The following is a 19365-nucleotide window of genomic DNA, read 5'->3' on the forward strand; positions in this document are numbered from 1 at the left end:
TTATCCGAAAAATTCACTAAACATATATTTTTAATGGTTCTTAATTTTTGTTACACTTTTTTGAAAATTTTGATAAAATTATTTTGAAAACTTTAAAATTGTGAATGGAGTTTTATTTTTTTTATTCAATATACATATAAATGAAATATTTAAAATGAGTTTTATTTTTTTAAATGAGTTATAAAAATTTTTTTTTTTAAATGAGTTTTATTTTTTTATTTGTTTAAAATGAGTCTTATTTTATGAAAATGAGTTTTATTTTTTTTATTCAATATAATATATAAATGAAATATTCGATGGTTCTCAATTTTTTATTAACACAGTAAAATATAAAAGCTAAGTTTTGCGAGATAGATAATAAGATATAAATCTAAAAAAGTAATATTTACTCTAGAAAAAGTTATATTTATTAACAATTTCTGCTTAGATAAAATATTTAAGAACTACACGTATTTTATATAAACTAATATATTATTTTTACTTATTTACATAGCTTGTATATAAACATATATAACTATATATAAATATTAGACTTTATATAAATTTATGTAGATATATATTATACATAAAAAAACATCAAAAACCGAGTTTTGTGATCCAGATTATAAAAAAACAATCATAAAAATCTAAAAAGATAAATTCTCTAGAGAAAATTTCATTGGTAATTACAACATTTGCTATGATATTTTGTTAAAAAACTTAATTTAATTACATAAACTTAGCTTATAAATATGAATCTTGAAATTCTAAAAAGAAAAATTCCTAGCTAATCAAAATATTTGCTATAGTAAAATATTAAAAAAGTACATTTATTACATAAACTTAGCTTGTAATGTATACTTTAAAAATATATTCTATAAATTCAACGTTTAATTTTAAGATGTAGTTCATAAAATGAATTTTGAAAATCTTAAAGCAAAAAATCTCTACAGAAAAAATTATTGCTAATCACAATTTTTGCCTCGATAATTTACAAACTATATTCAATTTATATAAACTTAATAATAAGTTATAAAATAAAATAAGTAACTTAGCGTTAAACTGTAAACTGTATGTACATAATCCATATTTAAACCAAATTTTCAATCTATATTAAAAAAAAATATTTTTGGAACATTGTCATTTTTGTTAAAATACAATGCTGTATTTTTTTTTGCATGTACATTTTTTATTATTGTTGTTAATTTTACCATGTTACACAGTTGCATATGACGCGTACCTAACTTTCCCTTGAATTACACTTAATTACAAATTTTTACCCTAAAGATTTAATAATCTGATTTATATGTTAAAATATGTTTTGATTCTAAATCTGTAATAATTGAATAAAATTTAACATTAAACAACGTATATATTTTTTTTGATAAGAAATATTATTTTATAAAACTAAATATATTTTTACTTAGAACTTTTTAATTTGAAATTTATACTTAAAAAAATATACCCTAATTATTTGTTATATTCTCTTGTAATAGTAATAGAGTTTTAATGCAATATGATTTGTAATTTATGATTTTAAATGTCTTAAATATAAGCGTTTCGCCAATTTTTATAGTTTTCTCTCATTGAAAAAACATTCTATAATACACTGTAAGAATTTTTCGCACAAACATATTAAATTGTATAACATCATTAGTTTGTTATGCAACTGGTTCTCAAGGATTGAGCACAAAATGCTGAAAACGATTATATTAGTAAGCGTCGATGCAATTTCACTTTCATTTTCAGAATTTACCGTATATATTTTTTTGATATTAATAAAATATGAAAATTGTAAAATGCACATAAATTACGTTCACAATTTAAATTATTGGACTATTAGAAATAAATTAAAAGAAATGACACTCAGCAATTTGATAGCGCGGATGCGATATAAAAAAATCGGCAAATAAGTTGATCTTATTTGTAAAAATACAGCGAAGGCTATCTGTGAGCATCTTTTTTTTAAGTGTATTATGTTATTATGCAAATCGAGGCATACAAAAATGCAAATTGTCAAAACGTATTGCGCCAATAAATTTCACACAAAAAAGTATATAAGAAGATGCTTCTCGTCGAGATTTTCATTCGCTCATCTCGATCGCATCTCAGTAGTGAAGAAAAAAATACCAAAATGAAAATTGTAAGATTTTTATATATTACAAACATTTTATTGGTATTTTAAGTATTTGTAATAATTATGTGTGTTAATTATTCAAGGCATTCTTATTCCTCGTCTCCATCGCATTGGCTTATGCCGTGCCAGTTGATAATCCAGATCAAGCCAGCAGGATTGTCAAATCTGCATTCGACCAGGAACCATCCGGACCATACAATTTTAAGTAAATATATTATTAATTTAACTCAATAATTAATGTAATTTATGCAACTATTTAATACTTATGTTTTATTTATTTTCAGCTTCGAAACCGAAAACGCAATCAATCGCGTAGAAAGCGGTTCAATCAAGACAGCTAAAGATGAAGATGGCAAAGATGTTCAATTTCTGGTGATGAGCGGATCTTACTCTTACACTGACCCCGAAGGAAAAGTAATCACAGTTCAATACACAGCTGATGAAAATGGATTCCACCCAGTAGGAGATCACATCCCACAAGTTCCAGCATAAATTACATCTGATATGTGAAACTGCCATTAAGTCGAAAAACAGTGATATTGTTATTTTTATATATAACCTGTGGTTATTAAAATATTTTTAAAAATACGATGATAAAATAAATAAAAAACATACGCATTTACTAAAAAACTTCTTTTCTTGTATCCTAAGATATCTTATAACATTCTTGAGATTGGAAAATAAATATTTAAAAATAAGATTTTAAGACCTTGACATTAGATATTGAATATCAAATTAAATATATTTTATTCATTTATGTTATAATTTATTTTAATAGTATATTGTTTAGTATAATATTCGATTACATTATAAAATTTCTATTATTAATACAAAGCGGATCTGTATGATGACATTCAAATATTATTTGAATCGGTCCAATACTTACAATAGGATATGAAGTAATGTGAAAGCTTAATTGTACAACCTAAATTTAATTTAAATAGTCAGTGCCAAATCATAGCTATCATCAGTTTAGTTTGGTAAACAGACAAAGACTACATAACTATATTCTTCAGACGCTAAATAGGTAAGGATAGACGGATTAAAAAAATATTGTTGTTAGATATTATGTATTTTTATGATTGTTTTTCATAATTCATATTTACGTTCTACAACAATAATCTTTACCTGTTTTATTTGCAGACATTTAACAAGATGAGCAGCAAAGTCGTCCTTCACCTTTTGCTAATTGCAATTGTACAAGCTCTTATCTGGCAATCCGCTTTTTCGGCGCCGGTCGAAGAAGACGAGGTTATCGTGATGATGCCCCATGTTGGAGATTTAGAAAAAGATATGGCAGATGCTGAAGGAGACGGAAGAACTTTGGGACACTTGGTAGATTTATACAAAGTTCCTTTTAGGATAGCTAGCAATTTGGCTCACAGAGTGGGTTATTTTCTTCATCCTCATCATCACGGTTCTGTGCTTCCGGTAATTCCTGGATATCACGGATATCGTCTTTCCGATGCTATACCAATGTCTCTTGCAAATAGGGAGGCCGATGATGAAGAACTCATTAAAAATATTCCTTCAGAATTTGAAGATAATTTCGAAGAATGGGCTTAAAAAACTTGGTATTCAATTTATTTTGTAATAATTTATAAATAATTTATTTATTTTCATTATGTTTAATTTAAGAAAAAATATATTTTGAAGTATAATACCATCTGTTTTATTACCTTTTAAACACACAGTAAAATCCTAAGAATATATTACATATTTTATTTCATATTAAAGCTAAGTTTTAAACCAACTTCATTGCTTTTTTCTCGACCAACTATTGAAAGTTTCATTGAAAAAGCTTAAAAACATATATTTTTATAATGAATATAAAACATAAGTTGACATCTATGCATTAAAAATAAAACTTTTTAATTTATCGAATATTTTTTTAATAAAAATATTACATTATAAAATATTCACTCGTTAAATATATTATATTATATAATGAATATATCATTAAAAAAACATAAAATTGATCTCATGCATATTTTTATTGTGTCATTTTACACATTTAGTATTACATTATACAAAAATATTATTAGTAAATAAGTTAAAAGTTATTTTAAATATAAATCATTGCCAGGTCGTCATTTTTGTATAAATAAAATAAATTATAAAATATCACAAATATTTAAAAAGAAAATATTTTAAAGCTCCTTAAAATGTGATAGTATTTTAATTATTATTATTATTAATAATTACGACCTTGAGGTTCGGGATGAGCTGCGTTATAAGCTAAAGAATCTCTGATTGCCTTTGGAATTGGTGGTGGTGTTGGAATATGAGCTCCTTCAGCTCTAAAACCATTTTCGTCAGCAATGTAGTTTATAGTATACACTACACCATCAGGTCCTGTGTATGAGTACGATCCTTGCATGACCTTGAATTTATTTTGGAAATACAAATTAAACAAACATTATTAAAATAATATAAAAGCAATGGAAATTACTTGAGCCTCTGCCTGAGATCCACGATTTTTCAAAAAGCCATCTTCTTGAGCTCTAATACCGTTACCAGTTTCGTAGCTAGAATTTATTAAAAACATATATGTTAAATGTTAAGGTGTTTAAATATAAATATTTATAACTATTATTAAAACCTAATCTAGCTATTTAATAAAAAAAATATTTATTGAAAGTCTGAAGAAGGTTTCAAAAATATTATTCGATATATAGATAGTTAGTTATAAACAATTCTACTAATTCAACTAGTTAAATATAATAAATAACAATCAATAACAACTAAGTGAAAAAGACAGAAATTAGTCTGTATATTAATAATATTTTTTATTAAATATTAATAAAATTTACAATTAATAACTGTCATGACCTAGCATAATTATTTAATTATTCATTACGATATGTTTCCGTGAGATTAGGGAAACCTAATATGTGATGATCAAATATTCTAATCTCATAGACAAAAAAATCGAAAAACCCTAGGATCTATATCGGATTCGAACCCTGCTTTTTTCGGTTTTAATCATTGACTTCCACTGATCTATTGTTCTGGTAATTATTGGTTGAAAATACTTATATTTTTATTAAATTTTGTGTGAATGAAAAATAGTCTAATTTTAATAATATATATTAGATTTTAAATTTTTATCGCGAGATATATATTTTTGATCAATATTGGCTACGGATATATATATATATATATATATATATATATATATATATATATATATATATATATATATATTTAATAAATAAATTTTGATTCGTAAGTATTAATATTATTGGAATCTCGGGATTCATCACGAAAAATTCGTGACCATGGCTGTAACATCACAGCCGAAATATAGAAAAATAAGTTTAAATGTAATATCTTCATTTATTTTTTAAAATAGCAAAACACAAAATCGAATCAAAGACAACGCAGCTAAAAAGTATGGCGGCTGAGTTAAGATTAAGATTACGCCCTAGATGATGACTCCAACATCAGTGGTCGAAACGTCGGCAAACGAGATGTGAGTAAAAAAAGGCGCGTACCGAAGCCCTTACATCTCAAAAAAGTAACGTGTTGAATAATATATAATTATATCTAAAGTTAATTTTATCTATATATAATTAATATGTTTCATACTTTTTGTAAGCATATTTATATACGATAAGATATTAATTGTATACTTGTATCTATAGGATCCATCCACGTTAGATTCACTGTTGTATTTCAGAATTGGAACATCCTTCAGTGAACCTCCATATTGCTGCCTTTGAGCTGAAACTGCCAACACGCAAAACACGACGAATGCTGAAATCTGAACGCAATAACGTTATTTTTATGTTTTAAAAATTATTCTAAAAATTGTCACTACTCACAGTTCTCATCTTGAAGCTGAGGTCTGATCTCTGATGGTTCTGATCCGAAAATCTGATCGCTAATAAACCGTTGCGGATTACGGCTTTAGCTTATATTCCGACGGTGGTCCTCAAACGCGAATATAACAATGGAGTCTGAAGTGTATGGCATGGATTACATTGTTATTTATAGTGAATGGTGTTGGTCGGATGAGGATGGTATTGCACACCTCCGCTCCATCGGATCTACACCTAGCGCATTCCCAGGACTATGAAGGTTTCGACATGCTATCAAAAGTTTGCGCAGAGACAGGTGATGACCCCTTTGTCTGCTCTCAGATACGAATCTTAAGGTCATGATTTAGATTTTTCAATCGCGAGAGATGCGCCCATTTTGAAAGTAGCGCCAAGGTCTAGGGGGATGAGTCGTATTGCGAACTTTGCTTTGATTGCATTTCCTCATTTCTTTTAATGTCAATGACGACGCTTTGATTGATTGTAATAAAATAGAATTGACAATATACAAGTCATTAGTAACTCTATACAATAGCGGCTTTATTGCAATATATTATACTTCAATTTTATATAAATCTGACATATGTAGCGAGTTATCATTCTCATACCTTTACTGCTAAAAAACATTAATAATACGTGTCCATGTCAACCTTCAAATTAATAAAGTGAAATAATTAATTATTCATTAATTAAACTCGTATATAGAAACACCCATTTTAACCATAAATGCTGGATAAATAAATTAAAACTATTACTATTACGTAATTAAAACATTATTGGAGCATAAGGAAACTTTTGTCAAACAATCACTTTGTGAATTAAAAATGACTTCTACATTTTGGACCAGTGATTTTAATATTAACGTAATTGTAAATAATTAAAAGAAATATAATCATCACTCTATCAATAGGCAAAATTACATTAAATGCTTATTACAAATCTGTTTTGATACAGCTAGTAATTTTTGCTATTTTTTTACAAAAAAATCTATTTTATTTTTAATGATAAATATCATATGTTATAAGGTAATTTAATAAAAATATGAATTCAATATATATCTATCGATAATTTTAGTATAAAAGTTATAATCCAATAATTTTATAAAAATATATTTTTGCTGTACCTAAAAATAAAAAAGTACATACTTTTTTAACACCTTTATAAAAAATATCGTTCTATCAGATTAATCAATTCAATTCTCCATTAAAAAATTTGACTAAATTATTAAGTCAAAACATAGTCGAAACGCTTTTAATTTAATTTACAAGCGCGAGAAAATATATATTATGCTATTAAATAACATGTAATAAAATATACATATGTATATCTGATAATTCATCGCTTTATTCATCCGTAAGATTAGAATAACATCAGAAAACTTAAAGAGTAATGATCTATTGGATATTTAATAATATATTTTCTATTAAAACATGACAGGGGTAAACCCAATGCGTTACAATTAGATAAATACATTCAATAATTAGAAAGTAAGTAGCGGGACACCAAAATAAAATCAATGAAAATCAATGAAATATATTATATTATATTTATTTTTAATTTTTTATTTAATCCGGACATTTATTCGTGAGATTAGAAAAATCGAGAAATATCTAATCATTAATAATTGATTATATAATAAACATTAATTACGATATCTCAGACACGATAGAAATTGAAAAATATTATCTATATTAAATTTGTACTCTACGACTTTTAGGTTTCAGTCACTGATATCATATATATGTATTATATATAAAAAAACTCAACAACGATTTATTGACTAAATTAATATAAAAAAAACTTACATATGTGTAAATGCTGAATTAAGATATGTAATAAATTTAGTTAATAAATATTTTTTAGGTTTAAAGTTGTTAATATGTAATCGTTCATAAAAATAATAAAATCGTCTATGTCTGGTTATATAAAACACAACAATATTATTTCTACTCTTTGTAATTATTTCAACAGAAATAGTTAATTTTTAATTATATTCAATAATTGGAATCAGATTCATTTTGTAATATTTCTATTTTAAATATATAATTCTTTCTATGTGATATAGACAACTTTCTAATGATTTTTGCTATAATATTTGTAAGTACGTATTTGTGAAATATATGATTACATGAAAATAATTTTGCACTATGATAAAAATATCAGTTAACATTTAAAAGTTGCAAAGTTTTCATAGTTAAGATTTTATAAGTTCGATTAAGTAGGAGGATCCTTCTAATTCTCATTGTAAATTATCACTTCTAACAAAGTTCATCGTCTACCCTTCGACTTGGCGCACAAGAAGAGATCGGTTCAATAATGTGTGGGCGTAATTACAAATAACCGATTATGTAAATCTCCTCCTCATATTGTGTGCACTTACATAATTTTTACCTTTAAAATTGCGTTATGCGAAAATATATTCACAATAGTTTTCGTTGATTAATTAAACGTTATAACGTTTGGTCTATCGCACGTGGGATTCGATTGTATACATTAAAAATAATCATATCATTATAAGTGCATAACCAAAACATTATTCGTCTTTGTTCTCACACTACACGATTCATATTTTGAAATTGGCAATAACAATTTCAAGCTTCACTATTATTCTCCCTATATAAAGCTGCTCCAGTACCGAACGGGAAAGGGCAAATACCTTTTAATCTTCTATAACTTTTCATTATATTGACTTGGTAAGGTCACGCCGCAGACGATTGGCGTTTATTAACGCCATGCAGATTATTGCCTGTGATCTGTTGTACGCAAAGATGAGAAATTTTCACTCCATATACAAATTAGCGCAAAATAATTTGCGTATATTATATATCATTAAACTCGTCACTTGAAAAATCTATTACGAAAAATGTAATCAATTAATTGAGTCAGACTTACCACTCAAGGTAAATCACATATAATCAAGTGCTAATTAAGAAATTATCTCATTAGCTATATTCAATATTTATTATAAATATACACGCAAATTATCAGGAAAATCATTGTGACAGTCATCATGAAAGTAGTAAGTTCATAACAATAAATTACTCTATAAAAATTTTGTTTTTTTATATTCGTGTTTTTATTTTAGATATTTGCACTTTTGGTGTGTACCGTTTTGGTGCGGTCCGATGAATATGGATTGCCCCCAAACAATGAAGTCAACCTTGGGTTTATACCAACAATCACACAACCACAGCATCCTGGCCCTTCTCACGCATTTGTGATCGACCTCCACGATTCTGATTCATCGTTGATAGATAAACCTATCGTTGTTTCAGATATTGTTCCTTCTCATGACACTTTATCTCAAGCTTATTCTATTGATATTCACGAAGACGGCTCTGTGCACGACCACCCAGCTATCGGACTGTTGAAACCATCGTTCGTAGAAACAGAGCACCATGGGGGTGAAGTGGCTGGTGTACCATCACAAGCATTTACCATTGATCTTCACCACGATGGGCATGTTGACGTTCCTGCCGCTGGAGTCGAGATTAATCTTCCCCACGAAGGACATGTAGACAGTCATTTTACTCAAGAACATGCTGATACATCCTCGCATCATGTTGAAGGAGATTTAATTGTTGATGTACCATCTCAAGCTTTCAATATTGACATCCATCATGATGAAAGCGTTCCCACAGTTGGTCATGTTGAGTCACATCCCTCTACTTTAGGACACGATGATGTATCCTCGCATCACGTACCATCCCAAGCCTTCAACATTGACATCCATCACGATGAACACGTTCCAGCATTTGAACATATTGAGTCACACCACGAATCTCACGCACCATCACAAGCTTATTCTATTGATATCCATCACGATGGGTCTATAGAGAGCCACATTACTCCAGATTATATTGAACCATCTTTGCCCCACGTTGAGGGTGAAGTAATTGATTGTAAACCACTTGATATTTTCAATACTAACATACATGATCACGAATCTCACGTTCAATCACAAGCTTATACTATCGATCTCCACCACGATGGATCTTCAGATCACGCCGAAGTTGAAGGTGGTGTAGGTATTGATGTACCATCCAGTGGATATACAATCGATATTCATCACAATGAAAATGATTTAACTCCAACAATTCCTATATACAGTGTTCCAGCATTGATATATGGTGTACCAAGTTAATAATTTAATATAGATATTAAAAATGTGATTAATATAATAGACGTATTTCGTAAAATAAAATAATATATTAAAAGATATTTACCGTATTTTATTATAATCAATATATTTACAATGCATGGAAAATAATTACTAAATAGTGTTTTCGTTGTAAACGAGCACGAACTAATTTATTCTGTCTCGATAAGATTAATGTTTACGTCTGAAGATCGACATAATGTTTAGTAAATATGTCGAACATTTGATTGAACTTTAGGTTGAAATAACCCTATATTATAAAATGATTAAATTTAGATTATAATTCGATTATAGTGTTTATAAATTGATATATTGCAATATTATACAGTTCTACATATATATTTGTAATCGGATATCGTAATAAATCGTTTAGGTATAGTCATTAATACCTAATTAAATTGAAACCTCATTTTCATGGTTGTTTGATGTTAGATAGTAATAAACATTGGCGAATACAATTGAATTTAATAAACGGTTTATTGTTTTAAATTAACGTACATACTTATTTTAAATACTATGTAAAAATAGTGTGAGACCAGGAGCTATAAATTAAAAGTATTATATCTATTTATTTACTTTCGCGTAACATTTTCTTAAAAAAAAAACAATTCCCATATGACAATTTATTACTTACACTTTTGATGAAATATAGCGCTTCAACATAAAGGAACAATTGTTACGTGCAATTAATTAGGCGAGTTTCTCATGCCGTTTCGTTTAGAATAAGTAAAATAGTCATTTAATAAATGAAATTCTCACATTTCCGTCGTGTTAATTAATAAAAATTTGGTCATGAATTATGCAAATCTTCAAATACACAAGTAATTACTTAAACGGGGACTTTGTTGCGATAGGCGTAAGAGTACGAAATAGTCTAGTTATATTTTGTTAAAAGTACTTCAGAACAATTTAACGAATTATCTTAACAGCACTGGCATTTATTGGATGCGAGCTTTTCTGCGGCGTTTAAAACCACGCAAGCTCTCAAGCATGCTTCGATTCTAATACGAGATGCAAAAATTACTGGTGTTATGGTTAATGATGATGATGAGCCAAGAGCACGGTGTGTGTCTGTAATGTATTCGTTTATCATACTGGATAATAGATCCTAGTCATATATAAATATTGAGGAAGACGACCGTATCTTCAGTTCGCCAAATATCACCGCAAGCACACCATCGTGTATAGACAACCCTTCGGAAAAATGAACAAATATGTAAGTTAAAACAATATATTTATTTTTATTTTATATTATTAGTTATAATTTACTATTTAAGTATATTTTTGTTGACTTTAATTTTATTTTATCTTTAAAAGTATTTGTTAAAAAATTTAGTTTGCACATATTTAAATACAATTATATTATTATAATAAATTGTATTAAAAAATTAAAAAATATTTAACATAAACATATGTTTTATAAAATATTCCAAACTAAAAATAATGACAAATTATAATGTTAAATATTTTAATCAATGTATGGTTTTAAAAAAAATATTTTTTTTTTATTATTTTTTGTCGATAGTAACTGAACCTAATTTTTTATATTCAACTAATAAATTTTAATTATTCATAGTAAGGTAAGGTAACATATCTGAAAAGTATATGTTATTTTATTTTATCTAATTAAACTTTTATTTATTTGTTAAAAATATTATAAAATTAATTTTTAATCTGTATCTGAAATTATCTTTGAAATATCAAACGCAAATTATTTTTGTATATTTGTGAAACAATAAAACAATATGACTTATCAAATTTTGTAATTAAAAAATGATCCAATGAATTTGCGAATTTATAAAAATATACTATTAATGATTAGCTGTAAACGAATTTTATAGATCATTTATTTTCAATATGTTAGTATGTTACCTTTCATGTTTTTTTTTCTTCTAATCAAACTATTATTGGGTTGCAAATCTGTATCTTAAATTTTACCTCAAATCTGCAATATTTTAAGCCAGTAATTTTTGTATATTTGTGAGAAAATAAATATTCATCAAATTATGGAATTATAAACATTTTTTTACAATTAATTATAAATCTTGTATAAATACAGCATTTTAATTTTTATTATCTATTACAACATGTGTAATTTTCACTTAAACTGTCGTTTATATTATATTGATTTTAATTTTATTTAACTAACCTATTATTTAATTGTTAATTGTTAATTATATAATGGGCTGCAAAGCTGTTTCCAAATTTTATCTCATATGTCAAATGTAATTCAAATTCACTTCTGCAATATTTCAAGCAAATTATTTTTTTATATTTATGAATCAATAAATAAACATGAGCTAATGATTGAAAAAATAGTTTATATACTTTATCTTTAATTACTAAGTTTTTATTCTAAATTAAATTTGACTTATTCTGTCGATTATAGCATGTTATATTTACAATGTATTTTATTTAATATTATATGTATATTTTTAATATTACACATATTACTTAAATGTTGGGGTTAATATAAAATAGGTTGCAAATCTGTATCTCAAATATGAAATACGACGCATTTTCAGTTCTGAAAAATTTTAAGCGAACAGTTTTTTTGTTGGACTATAAATTATTATGATTTATGAAATTTTAGAATTCTTAAAAAATCAAAAAATTTGCTTAAACGTTTGTATTCAATTTTATCTAATTAAATTATTATTTAATTGATAGGTTTAGAATTAAAAAACTGTACCTCAGATTTTATTCTTAAATGTTAAACGTGACGCATTTTCAGTTCTATAATATTTAAAATTATTTGTGTATTTGTGAGATAATAAAGTATTATGATCTAAAAAATTCAATAATATTAAAAATAAAATATTATAAGTAGATTAATCTTCAATTTATATTTTTTTTATATTCGATTTTAACTAAATATTTTATTATCTTCTATAAATAAATATTTTTTAAATTTTTAGTTAAACTGTTGCTTATCAAATCTTACATTTTCATTTATTTACTTTGTCTATATTTAATTGTTTTGATTAATATAAGATGAGTATCTTAAATTTAAAATCAAATGTCAATCGTGACGCAATATTAGTTTTACATTATTTGGAGCAATTTATTTTTATTTATAATATTTTTGAGACAATAAAATATGATTTATTGATAAATTGTATTATATTTAAAAGTAATATAAAACCTGTATTGACTTTCATAGTATGAATATATTTTATAATAATAAGAGTGCAACTGCAATAATTAGTTCTTCAGGATAGTTATTTGACTAATTTAACAAAAATATTTTTTCTTATAACAAAAAAGTATTTTTATCATAATTTACGATCGCCAAAATTATAGGAAAAATTAAAATATTCGACTGCTTCATTTGAAGTAGTCGAATATTTTAAATATAAAATAAAATATAAAATAATTAAACTACATAATATAATAAAATATAAAATTAATTAAACTACATTTGTAGTTTAATTAATTTTATATTTTTTTCAATATTACAGTAAGGACAAAAAACTGTATGAATACTTTGATGTTTCTTAAAGAATTGTTTGCTATTAAAAATGTGTGATTTGCATACTGTTCATATCATAATGGTGAGAAAAAATGACATTATCAAGTCACTTTTAATCAAAAGTTGGGCAAATTTTATTAATATAGAAATCAATAACTTTTTTGCGTTACAAGAAATATACTTATATAGTGCAATATGTTTTTGTTTTAGAAAATATAATTATATCAATGAGTCATATCGTTTTTGTTCTAGAATTTAACCATTTTATTATTGGTGGCTTCGATGGCTACAGCCCAACAGCCCATTGCTCCAAGAACTGGATTTTTCAACAACCCCTACAACCCTGGAGTACCTTTTGCTCCAACAAATCCCTACACCGTTCCCTTTGTTCCTATTTTGGACTACTCCAATGAAATCAACGTCGACGGATCTTACAAATATAGGTAATTAATTTTTTAATTCGGGATATCCGCTCATCATCAGAACAAAGGTTAAATAATTAGCATTTATGGTAATTAATAAGCAAATACGGAAATGACTCGTCAAACAAATTATACATCACACCTATGCAATACATATATTACAATTCATACATTTCAAACACAATCAAATCCCACATTATCTGATATAAACAGGTATTTTCAATTTATTTGGAAACGATACATACCTTGTCATATTTTCATTCTTTATGATAGATAGACTTATAATGAGATTGTATCTTGCATACGTTCGGCATTTAGACAATAAAGCCTCAGTAGGAAATTATTTTCTACGCTCTAATTAATTTCATATGAGATCTTATGCATTGTTTCGGAGTATGGAAGAACCTAAAAAATATATATAGAAAAAAAACATTGCATACTTTTGATTGTTCTCCGTCGTTTGAGCATTACAAATCATCGATTTGAAATTAGCAAAGGTCTTATCTTATGCATTTATCTCTAGCTTCGTGACAGCTGACGGCAAACAAGCCGAGGAAAGTGGATATTTGAAAGATGTGACTGTGGACAAAGATGGACAACCGGTGGGCGTACAAGTATGTAATTATATAATTTATTAGTCACCTGTGAAATATATATTTACATATTCTTCATTTAATATAACTTATTTAAAGCTATGAGCATTTATTTGAATAATTATTTGTAATAAATGAGCTAAAGTCATAGATACATATTGTAATATGCACGAGCCTTTTCTATTATGCACCACGTAATCTTAAACGCTTCCTGGCCAATGCTCTACTTTCAAGATAAATGTTAAACAGTATGCTTTTGTAATTGTGGATATTTATTAAAATTATATAGTAATGCTACTATTAAAAAATTATAATATTTTTTAAACCGATTTGATTTTTTTTTGTGAAATATAAAAAAAATAATATTTTATAGGTTGTTCAAGGAAGTTATTCGTATACATCACCTGATGGTACACCTGTACAAGTTACTTACATAGCTGATGAAAATGGTTTGTATATTGGATATAAATTAAAATATGTACATATATTTGATTACTAATTTAATTTATAATATTTTCTAGGTTTTCAACCAACTAGCATTCGAATTCCATCAGATGGCAGGCTAATTAATAACCCAGCAATTAATCCATTAAGACCAAATCTTCTCAATTCGCCCTATAGGAATCCATACAACCCTTACAATCCATATAGCGCCGGAAGATACAATACACCAATATTGAACAATTATAATAACCGTGGGATTGAAAATCTAAACAGAAAATAATTGACACTTTGTATCAAAAAATATATAAAACGACAAACGCGCCTTATCCTTATTCATTTATATTATAAAATAGGTTGTAGCATATTTATGTATTTATATAAATTATGATTGAATAAAATATAATAGAAGCACATATAACATATATTATTTTATTTAATTACTGTATTAAATACTAAACCATAGATAGAAGCATACATAACACAAAATATTACTGCCATCTATTAAAAACGTAGCAAAAAAATTAAAATATTTTTATTTCATATATTGTATAACAAACTATATATTTCATGATGGATATAAAACTTTTTTTTCTATTTGATCTTGTATAATTTAAATGTCAAGGTTTATATGCAAGATATAAATATGGATGCATCATTGTTTGTCTGATTTGTTTCTTAGTAATATTCGTTGAAGATATATCTCACATTTAATCATCAGGACCAAAATGAAAACCGTGAGTGTTTCTTAAAAATAATTTTTAAATGTATTAATCTTAAAGATTTTTAATTACCTTTCAGGCATTGATTTTTATATTTATATTTGGCGTTGCATTTAGCATTCCAGTTGATAATACTACTCCGTCTAAAGCATTGAGGTATGAACATTTTAACAAAGATAAAGAAACATATTATTTAAATATGTTATAATAATTTATGTTATACAGCTATGAAAACTCTACAGAAATTAATACAAGTGAACGCGAGATCCCAGAATTTATCGATATTACTAACGAAGGGCAAACTACAATAAGGGTTGATACTGATGAAATTACTTATACTGATAAGTATACAGATGATGAATATGATTCTGAAACCGAAGAAGAGCAAATTACGATGATTTATTCAGTAAGTTAAATTAATTAAATATTTATATTAGATTGCTGTATCGTAATATAAAAATATTTATTTTTTTAAGATGCAGCTATTAGAAGAAATAAAAAGTATGTAGGTAGATTGAAAGATGAATAAATACCTATATTATATTTTATTTTGTTAATTTAAAATAAAACAATAAGGTTCAAAAAATGTATTTAAAAGCATTTCTTATTAATTTATTAATTCAATGCATGATATCATACTTGTAAAATGTTTAAATTTAATGGATTAAATACGTATTCATGAAAATGTAAAATTTGCAATGAAAATTGTTTTATTTTCGTAAAAAATAGATTTATATAATTTACTGAAAAATTTATTTAATAAAATGCTTTTTGTTTATATAAATATAATAAATGTTTTTCGTAAAAATTATTTTTACTCAATAATTACTTAAGAATAAATTGGAATACTGACATTAAATTGATTAAAATAATTCTATCATTGAACAACAGATGTAGTAACAATACAACAAAATCTTACTGCATTTTTCCAATGTTTAATAATTTAAAGCTAATAATAATATTTATATTTATATAACAGTATTGCATAAAATTATAATAAAGTTACACTTAAAATAAAACACTAAAAGTTTTCTTTAATATGTTTTTTATTTTGCTAGTTTTTGATGGTCATCGTCTAATGTTATTGTCAAGGTTTTCCTTAAGTTATAAATATAAATGAATCAAATTTGTCTGCATTATATGTTTCTAAAATTCGTTGAAGTAGCATCTTCATCTTATCACCGGGATAAAAAATGAAAACTGTAAGGTAATTTATGCATAATCATATTAATAAAATAATACATTGTTTTGTATACGATTTTTAGGCATTATATTTACTGTTTATATTTAACCTTGCATTGAGTATTCCGGTAAATAAATATGAAAAATTAAACGATGGCGAAGGAACACCTAATTTGTCGTAAGTTTCAAATCTTAATAAATAATAATATTTATATATAAGTATTTATTTAAACATTAAAGCTATGATGCGGACAAAGTTTTAAGAATTAAACGTAATATTCGTGAATATATGGAAACTCCTATGGAAGCTCAAACTCCATTAAGCACTGGTCCTGATGAAATTAATTATACTGATAAGTATACAAATGATGTAAATAAATCTGAAGCTAATGAAGAGAATATTACAAAATCAAATTCAGTATGTATATAACTTATTAATTCAATACGATAATATTACATTTAAATATTAAGTTGTAAACTACCTTACTTTTTAGGAGATACCTCCACATGTATATGCGCAATTGGGACACTTATTAGGCTAGTACAGGATTTTTTAAAAAGCGTATATTACTACAATATATACACAATAATAAAGGTATATGGTATTTTAATTGGGTTTTGTTTAAAATGTAGCAATTAAAGTTCTTAAAAATATATTTTTATTTAGTAATAAAATTGCTTTTATTTTTATTTATGTATATAGTACGTATAAATAATATAGAAAATTATTATTTATAAATAAAATAATTATATTTAATACATTTATTACTAAGTACTCAAATAAAATAATAATAGTCAATCCAAAATTGAATAAACATAATTAAATACTATTATAATAAAATATAAACCGTAGAAACCACCAAAAATAAAATGTATATAGTAATTGCTATTAAAGGCAATAAATATTTAATAATATTCTTAAACAATAATAATACAAATAATTAGATATTAATTTGTTGTTAGTATGGATTTGTTGAAGTGTTTTCTTGTTATTTGCTATAAGAGTCATCTGCAAACCTAAGTGAGTACGTCTAAGCATTATTATTCCACCTTTGCATAATAAATTACCGTGTATAATTTTAGATCAGGGATAAAATGCATCATTGTCTTACTACTTTAATCGCTTTTAATTTTTAAGTTATTCTCATGTATTACCTTACGACTTTTGATTGCATTCTCTATAACCCACAAATCAAAAGACGACTGATGTCTATGACTTTTTTTAATAGTGAAAAATTGCATTTCTGTATATTTTACATTATAAAATATAGCACAATTAAAAATCATCTGCCCCTTAAAAACAACCAGGTTAATAGATAGAATACCAGATAATGCCGAAGTGGCATTTTTTTAAACTACTCTCAGAGAGCTAGATCTTTGATCTTGAGACTTGTTCTATACCAACATAGAAGCTCCATAGAGTAGGATGAAAAAATCCATTTCGTTGTAATGTTTTCCTCTCATCAACGCCACATTTTTTGCGTGATATGAAAAATAAAACTTGTCATTGATTTATACAGCATTAATCAGGAAAATATGAGGGAAGGGGTTCTGTGAAGCACTAAAAAATATGTAATAAGAATATGATTTATATTTTTTGGAAATGTATTATAACAATTTTTTTTTTAAAGTCGTTCCGAGCAACATAGATATCGTCTTCGGGTGTTAAAGAAGGTGTCAAACGTCACTACAGGACTATTTTAACAGAACTTTAAAATTTTTACCAGTTGTTATTCGTGGTTTTAAATACTGTTGGTTTCAATATACTCTCCTTTACATAATATATATAATTTTTCGATGTATTTTTTTCGTTTTATATGCGTCAAAACATATTTTTTCGATCATGTATCTTCTATACCTTCACCAAATTTATAGTATTATTATATATATTATTGTTATTTCCCCTACTTATAATTGTTATCCTTGGAATTTAAGCGAGCATATTTTTTAGTTACCTGTATGTAAAAAATTATATTAAAGTGCTTCGATGATAATATGATTGCAACTTCCTTTCACTCGAATAATTTTTAAATTTTTGATTGACTTTTAGTAAATTGATGCTAAATATAATTTTTGTATGTCAATACATTGTTTGTATTATATTTATTATTATATATTACTGAACATAAAACTTTTAGTATTGAAACACAGATGGTAGTAACTATTATACATGTAAAAAAACAATGAAATAATTCTCAACATATTTTTATTTTATTATTTTTGATCATCAATGTCTAATTAAAATGTTAAGGTTCACCTTGAGTTATAAAGATAAATTAATCACTATTTGTCTAATTTATTTCTTGGTTATATTTGTTAAAGTGCCATCTTCATTCCACTGCAGGATAAAAATTAAAATCGTATGTATACAATAATATTTTTACTGTTTATATTACATGGCCTTGCATTTGGTAGTTCGATCAATAAAATTAAAATA

The 19365-nt window shown here is 25.7% G+C and overlaps 5 protein-coding genes across 7 annotated transcripts; 4 read left to right on the forward strand and 1 right to left on the reverse strand.

Moving 5' to 3' along the window:
• The first annotated feature begins 2065 nt into the window (after nt 1-2065).
• LOC148237767 (larval cuticle protein 16/17-like) lies at nt 2066-2746 on the forward strand. The gene is made up of 3 exons (XM_088205418.1): nt 2066-2122; nt 2200-2321; nt 2401-2746. Exons 1-3 carry the CDS (start codon nt 2114-2116, stop codon nt 2606-2608), a joined length of 339 nt encoding a protein of 112 aa, XP_088061544.1. The 5' UTR covers nt 2066-2113; the 3' UTR covers nt 2609-2746.
• Nucleotides 2747-3037: 291 nt separating this feature from the next.
• Nucleotides 3038-3682, forward strand: LOC148237768 (uncharacterized). Its single transcript, XM_088181369.1, has 2 exons — nt 3038-3143; nt 3260-3682. The coding sequence occupies exon 2, from the start codon at nt 3272-3274 to the stop codon at nt 3680-3682; it is 411 nt and encodes a 136-aa protein (XP_088037495.1). The 5' UTR covers nt 3038-3143; nt 3260-3271.
• Nucleotides 3683-4073: 391 nt separating this feature from the next.
• LOC148237769 (endocuticle structural glycoprotein SgAbd-2-like) lies at nt 4074-6103 on the reverse strand. The gene is made up of 4 exons (XM_088205441.1): nt 5944-6103; nt 5752-5882; nt 4569-4644; nt 4074-4499 (listed from the first exon to the last, which is right to left on the reverse strand). Exons 1-4 carry the CDS (start codon nt 5950-5952, stop codon nt 4311-4313), a joined length of 405 nt encoding a protein of 134 aa, XP_088061567.1. The 5' UTR covers nt 5953-6103; the 3' UTR covers nt 4074-4310.
• A 5164-nt stretch (nt 6104-11267) lies between these two features.
• Nucleotides 11268-15415, forward strand: LOC148237770 (endocuticle structural glycoprotein SgAbd-2-like). The gene is made up of 5 exons (XM_088205472.1): nt 11268-11312; nt 13821-14011; nt 14514-14604; nt 14957-15032; nt 15105-15415. The coding sequence occupies exons 1-5, from the start codon at nt 11301-11303 to the stop codon at nt 15305-15307; spliced, it is 573 nt and encodes a 190-aa protein (XP_088061598.1). The 5' UTR covers nt 11268-11300; the 3' UTR covers nt 15308-15415.
• Nucleotides 15416-15635: 220 nt separating this feature from the next.
• LOC148237771 (uncharacterized) lies at nt 15636-17603 on the forward strand. Of its 3 annotated transcripts, none has more exons than XM_088205476.1 (7): nt 15636-15761; nt 15826-15902; nt 15972-16152; nt 16223-16948; nt 17012-17106; nt 17169-17346; nt 17423-17603. In XM_088205476.1, the coding sequence occupies exons 1-4, from the start codon at nt 15753-15755 to the stop codon at nt 16253-16255; spliced, it is 300 nt and encodes a 99-aa protein (XP_088061602.1). In that variant the 5' UTR covers nt 15636-15752; the 3' UTR covers nt 16256-16948; nt 17012-17106; nt 17169-17346; nt 17423-17603. The 3 variants fall into 3 exon arrangements, with proteins under 3 accessions (XP_088061602.1, XP_088061603.1, XP_088061601.1); XM_088205477.1 differs by having other exon boundaries at nt 17186-17346; XM_088205475.1 differs by lacking the exons at nt 15636-15761; nt 15826-15902; nt 15972-16152 and having other exon boundaries at nt 16818-16948.
• The last annotated feature ends 1762 nt before the right edge of the window (nt 17604-19365 follow it).

Source organism: Plectrocnemia conspersa, unplaced genomic scaffold (genome assembly GCF_051122295.1).
Source record: "Plectrocnemia conspersa isolate PC_06_02 unplaced genomic scaffold, ASM5112229v1 ptg000002l, whole genome shotgun sequence".
Taxonomy (NCBI): Eukaryota; Metazoa; Arthropoda; class Insecta; order Trichoptera; family Polycentropodidae; genus Plectrocnemia; species Plectrocnemia conspersa.

Excerpts from the sequence above, each read along its gene's own strand:
- LOC148237767 (XM_088205418.1), top strand. Across the intron at positions 2,322-2,400 it reads TCCGGACCATACAATTTTAA|CTTCGAAACCGAAAACGCAA; the intron begins GTAAATATATTA and ends ATTTATTTTCAG.
- LOC148237768 (XM_088181369.1), top strand. The coding sequence starts at position 3,272 with ATGAGCAGCAAAGTCGTCCTTCACCTTTTGCTAATTGCAATTGTACAA.
- LOC148237769 (XM_088205441.1), bottom strand. Across the intron at positions 4,645-5,751 it reads GATGGATCCTATAGATACAA|CTACGAAACTGGTAACGGTA; the intron begins GTATACAATTAA and ends AATAAATTCTAG. Across the intron at positions 4,500-4,568 it reads GATCTCAGGCAGAGGCTCAA|GTCATGCAAGGATCGTACTC; the intron begins GTAATTTCCATT and ends AATAAATTCAAG.
- LOC148237770 (XM_088205472.1), top strand. Across the intron at positions 14,012-14,513 it reads GACGGATCTTACAAATATAG|CTTCGTGACAGCTGACGGCA; the intron begins GTAATTAATTTT and ends ATTTATCTCTAG. Across the intron at positions 14,605-14,956 it reads GACAACCGGTGGGCGTACAA|GTTGTTCAAGGAAGTTATTC; the intron begins GTATGTAATTAT and ends AATATTTTATAG.
- LOC148237771 (XM_088205475.1), top strand. Across the intron at positions 17,107-17,168 it reads GAAGGAACACCTAATTTGTC|CTATGATGCGGACAAAGTTT; the intron begins GTAAGTTTCAAA and ends TAAACATTAAAG. Across the intron at positions 17,347-17,422 it reads ATATTACAAAATCAAATTCA|GAGATACCTCCACATGTATA; the intron begins GTATGTATATAA and ends CTTACTTTTTAG.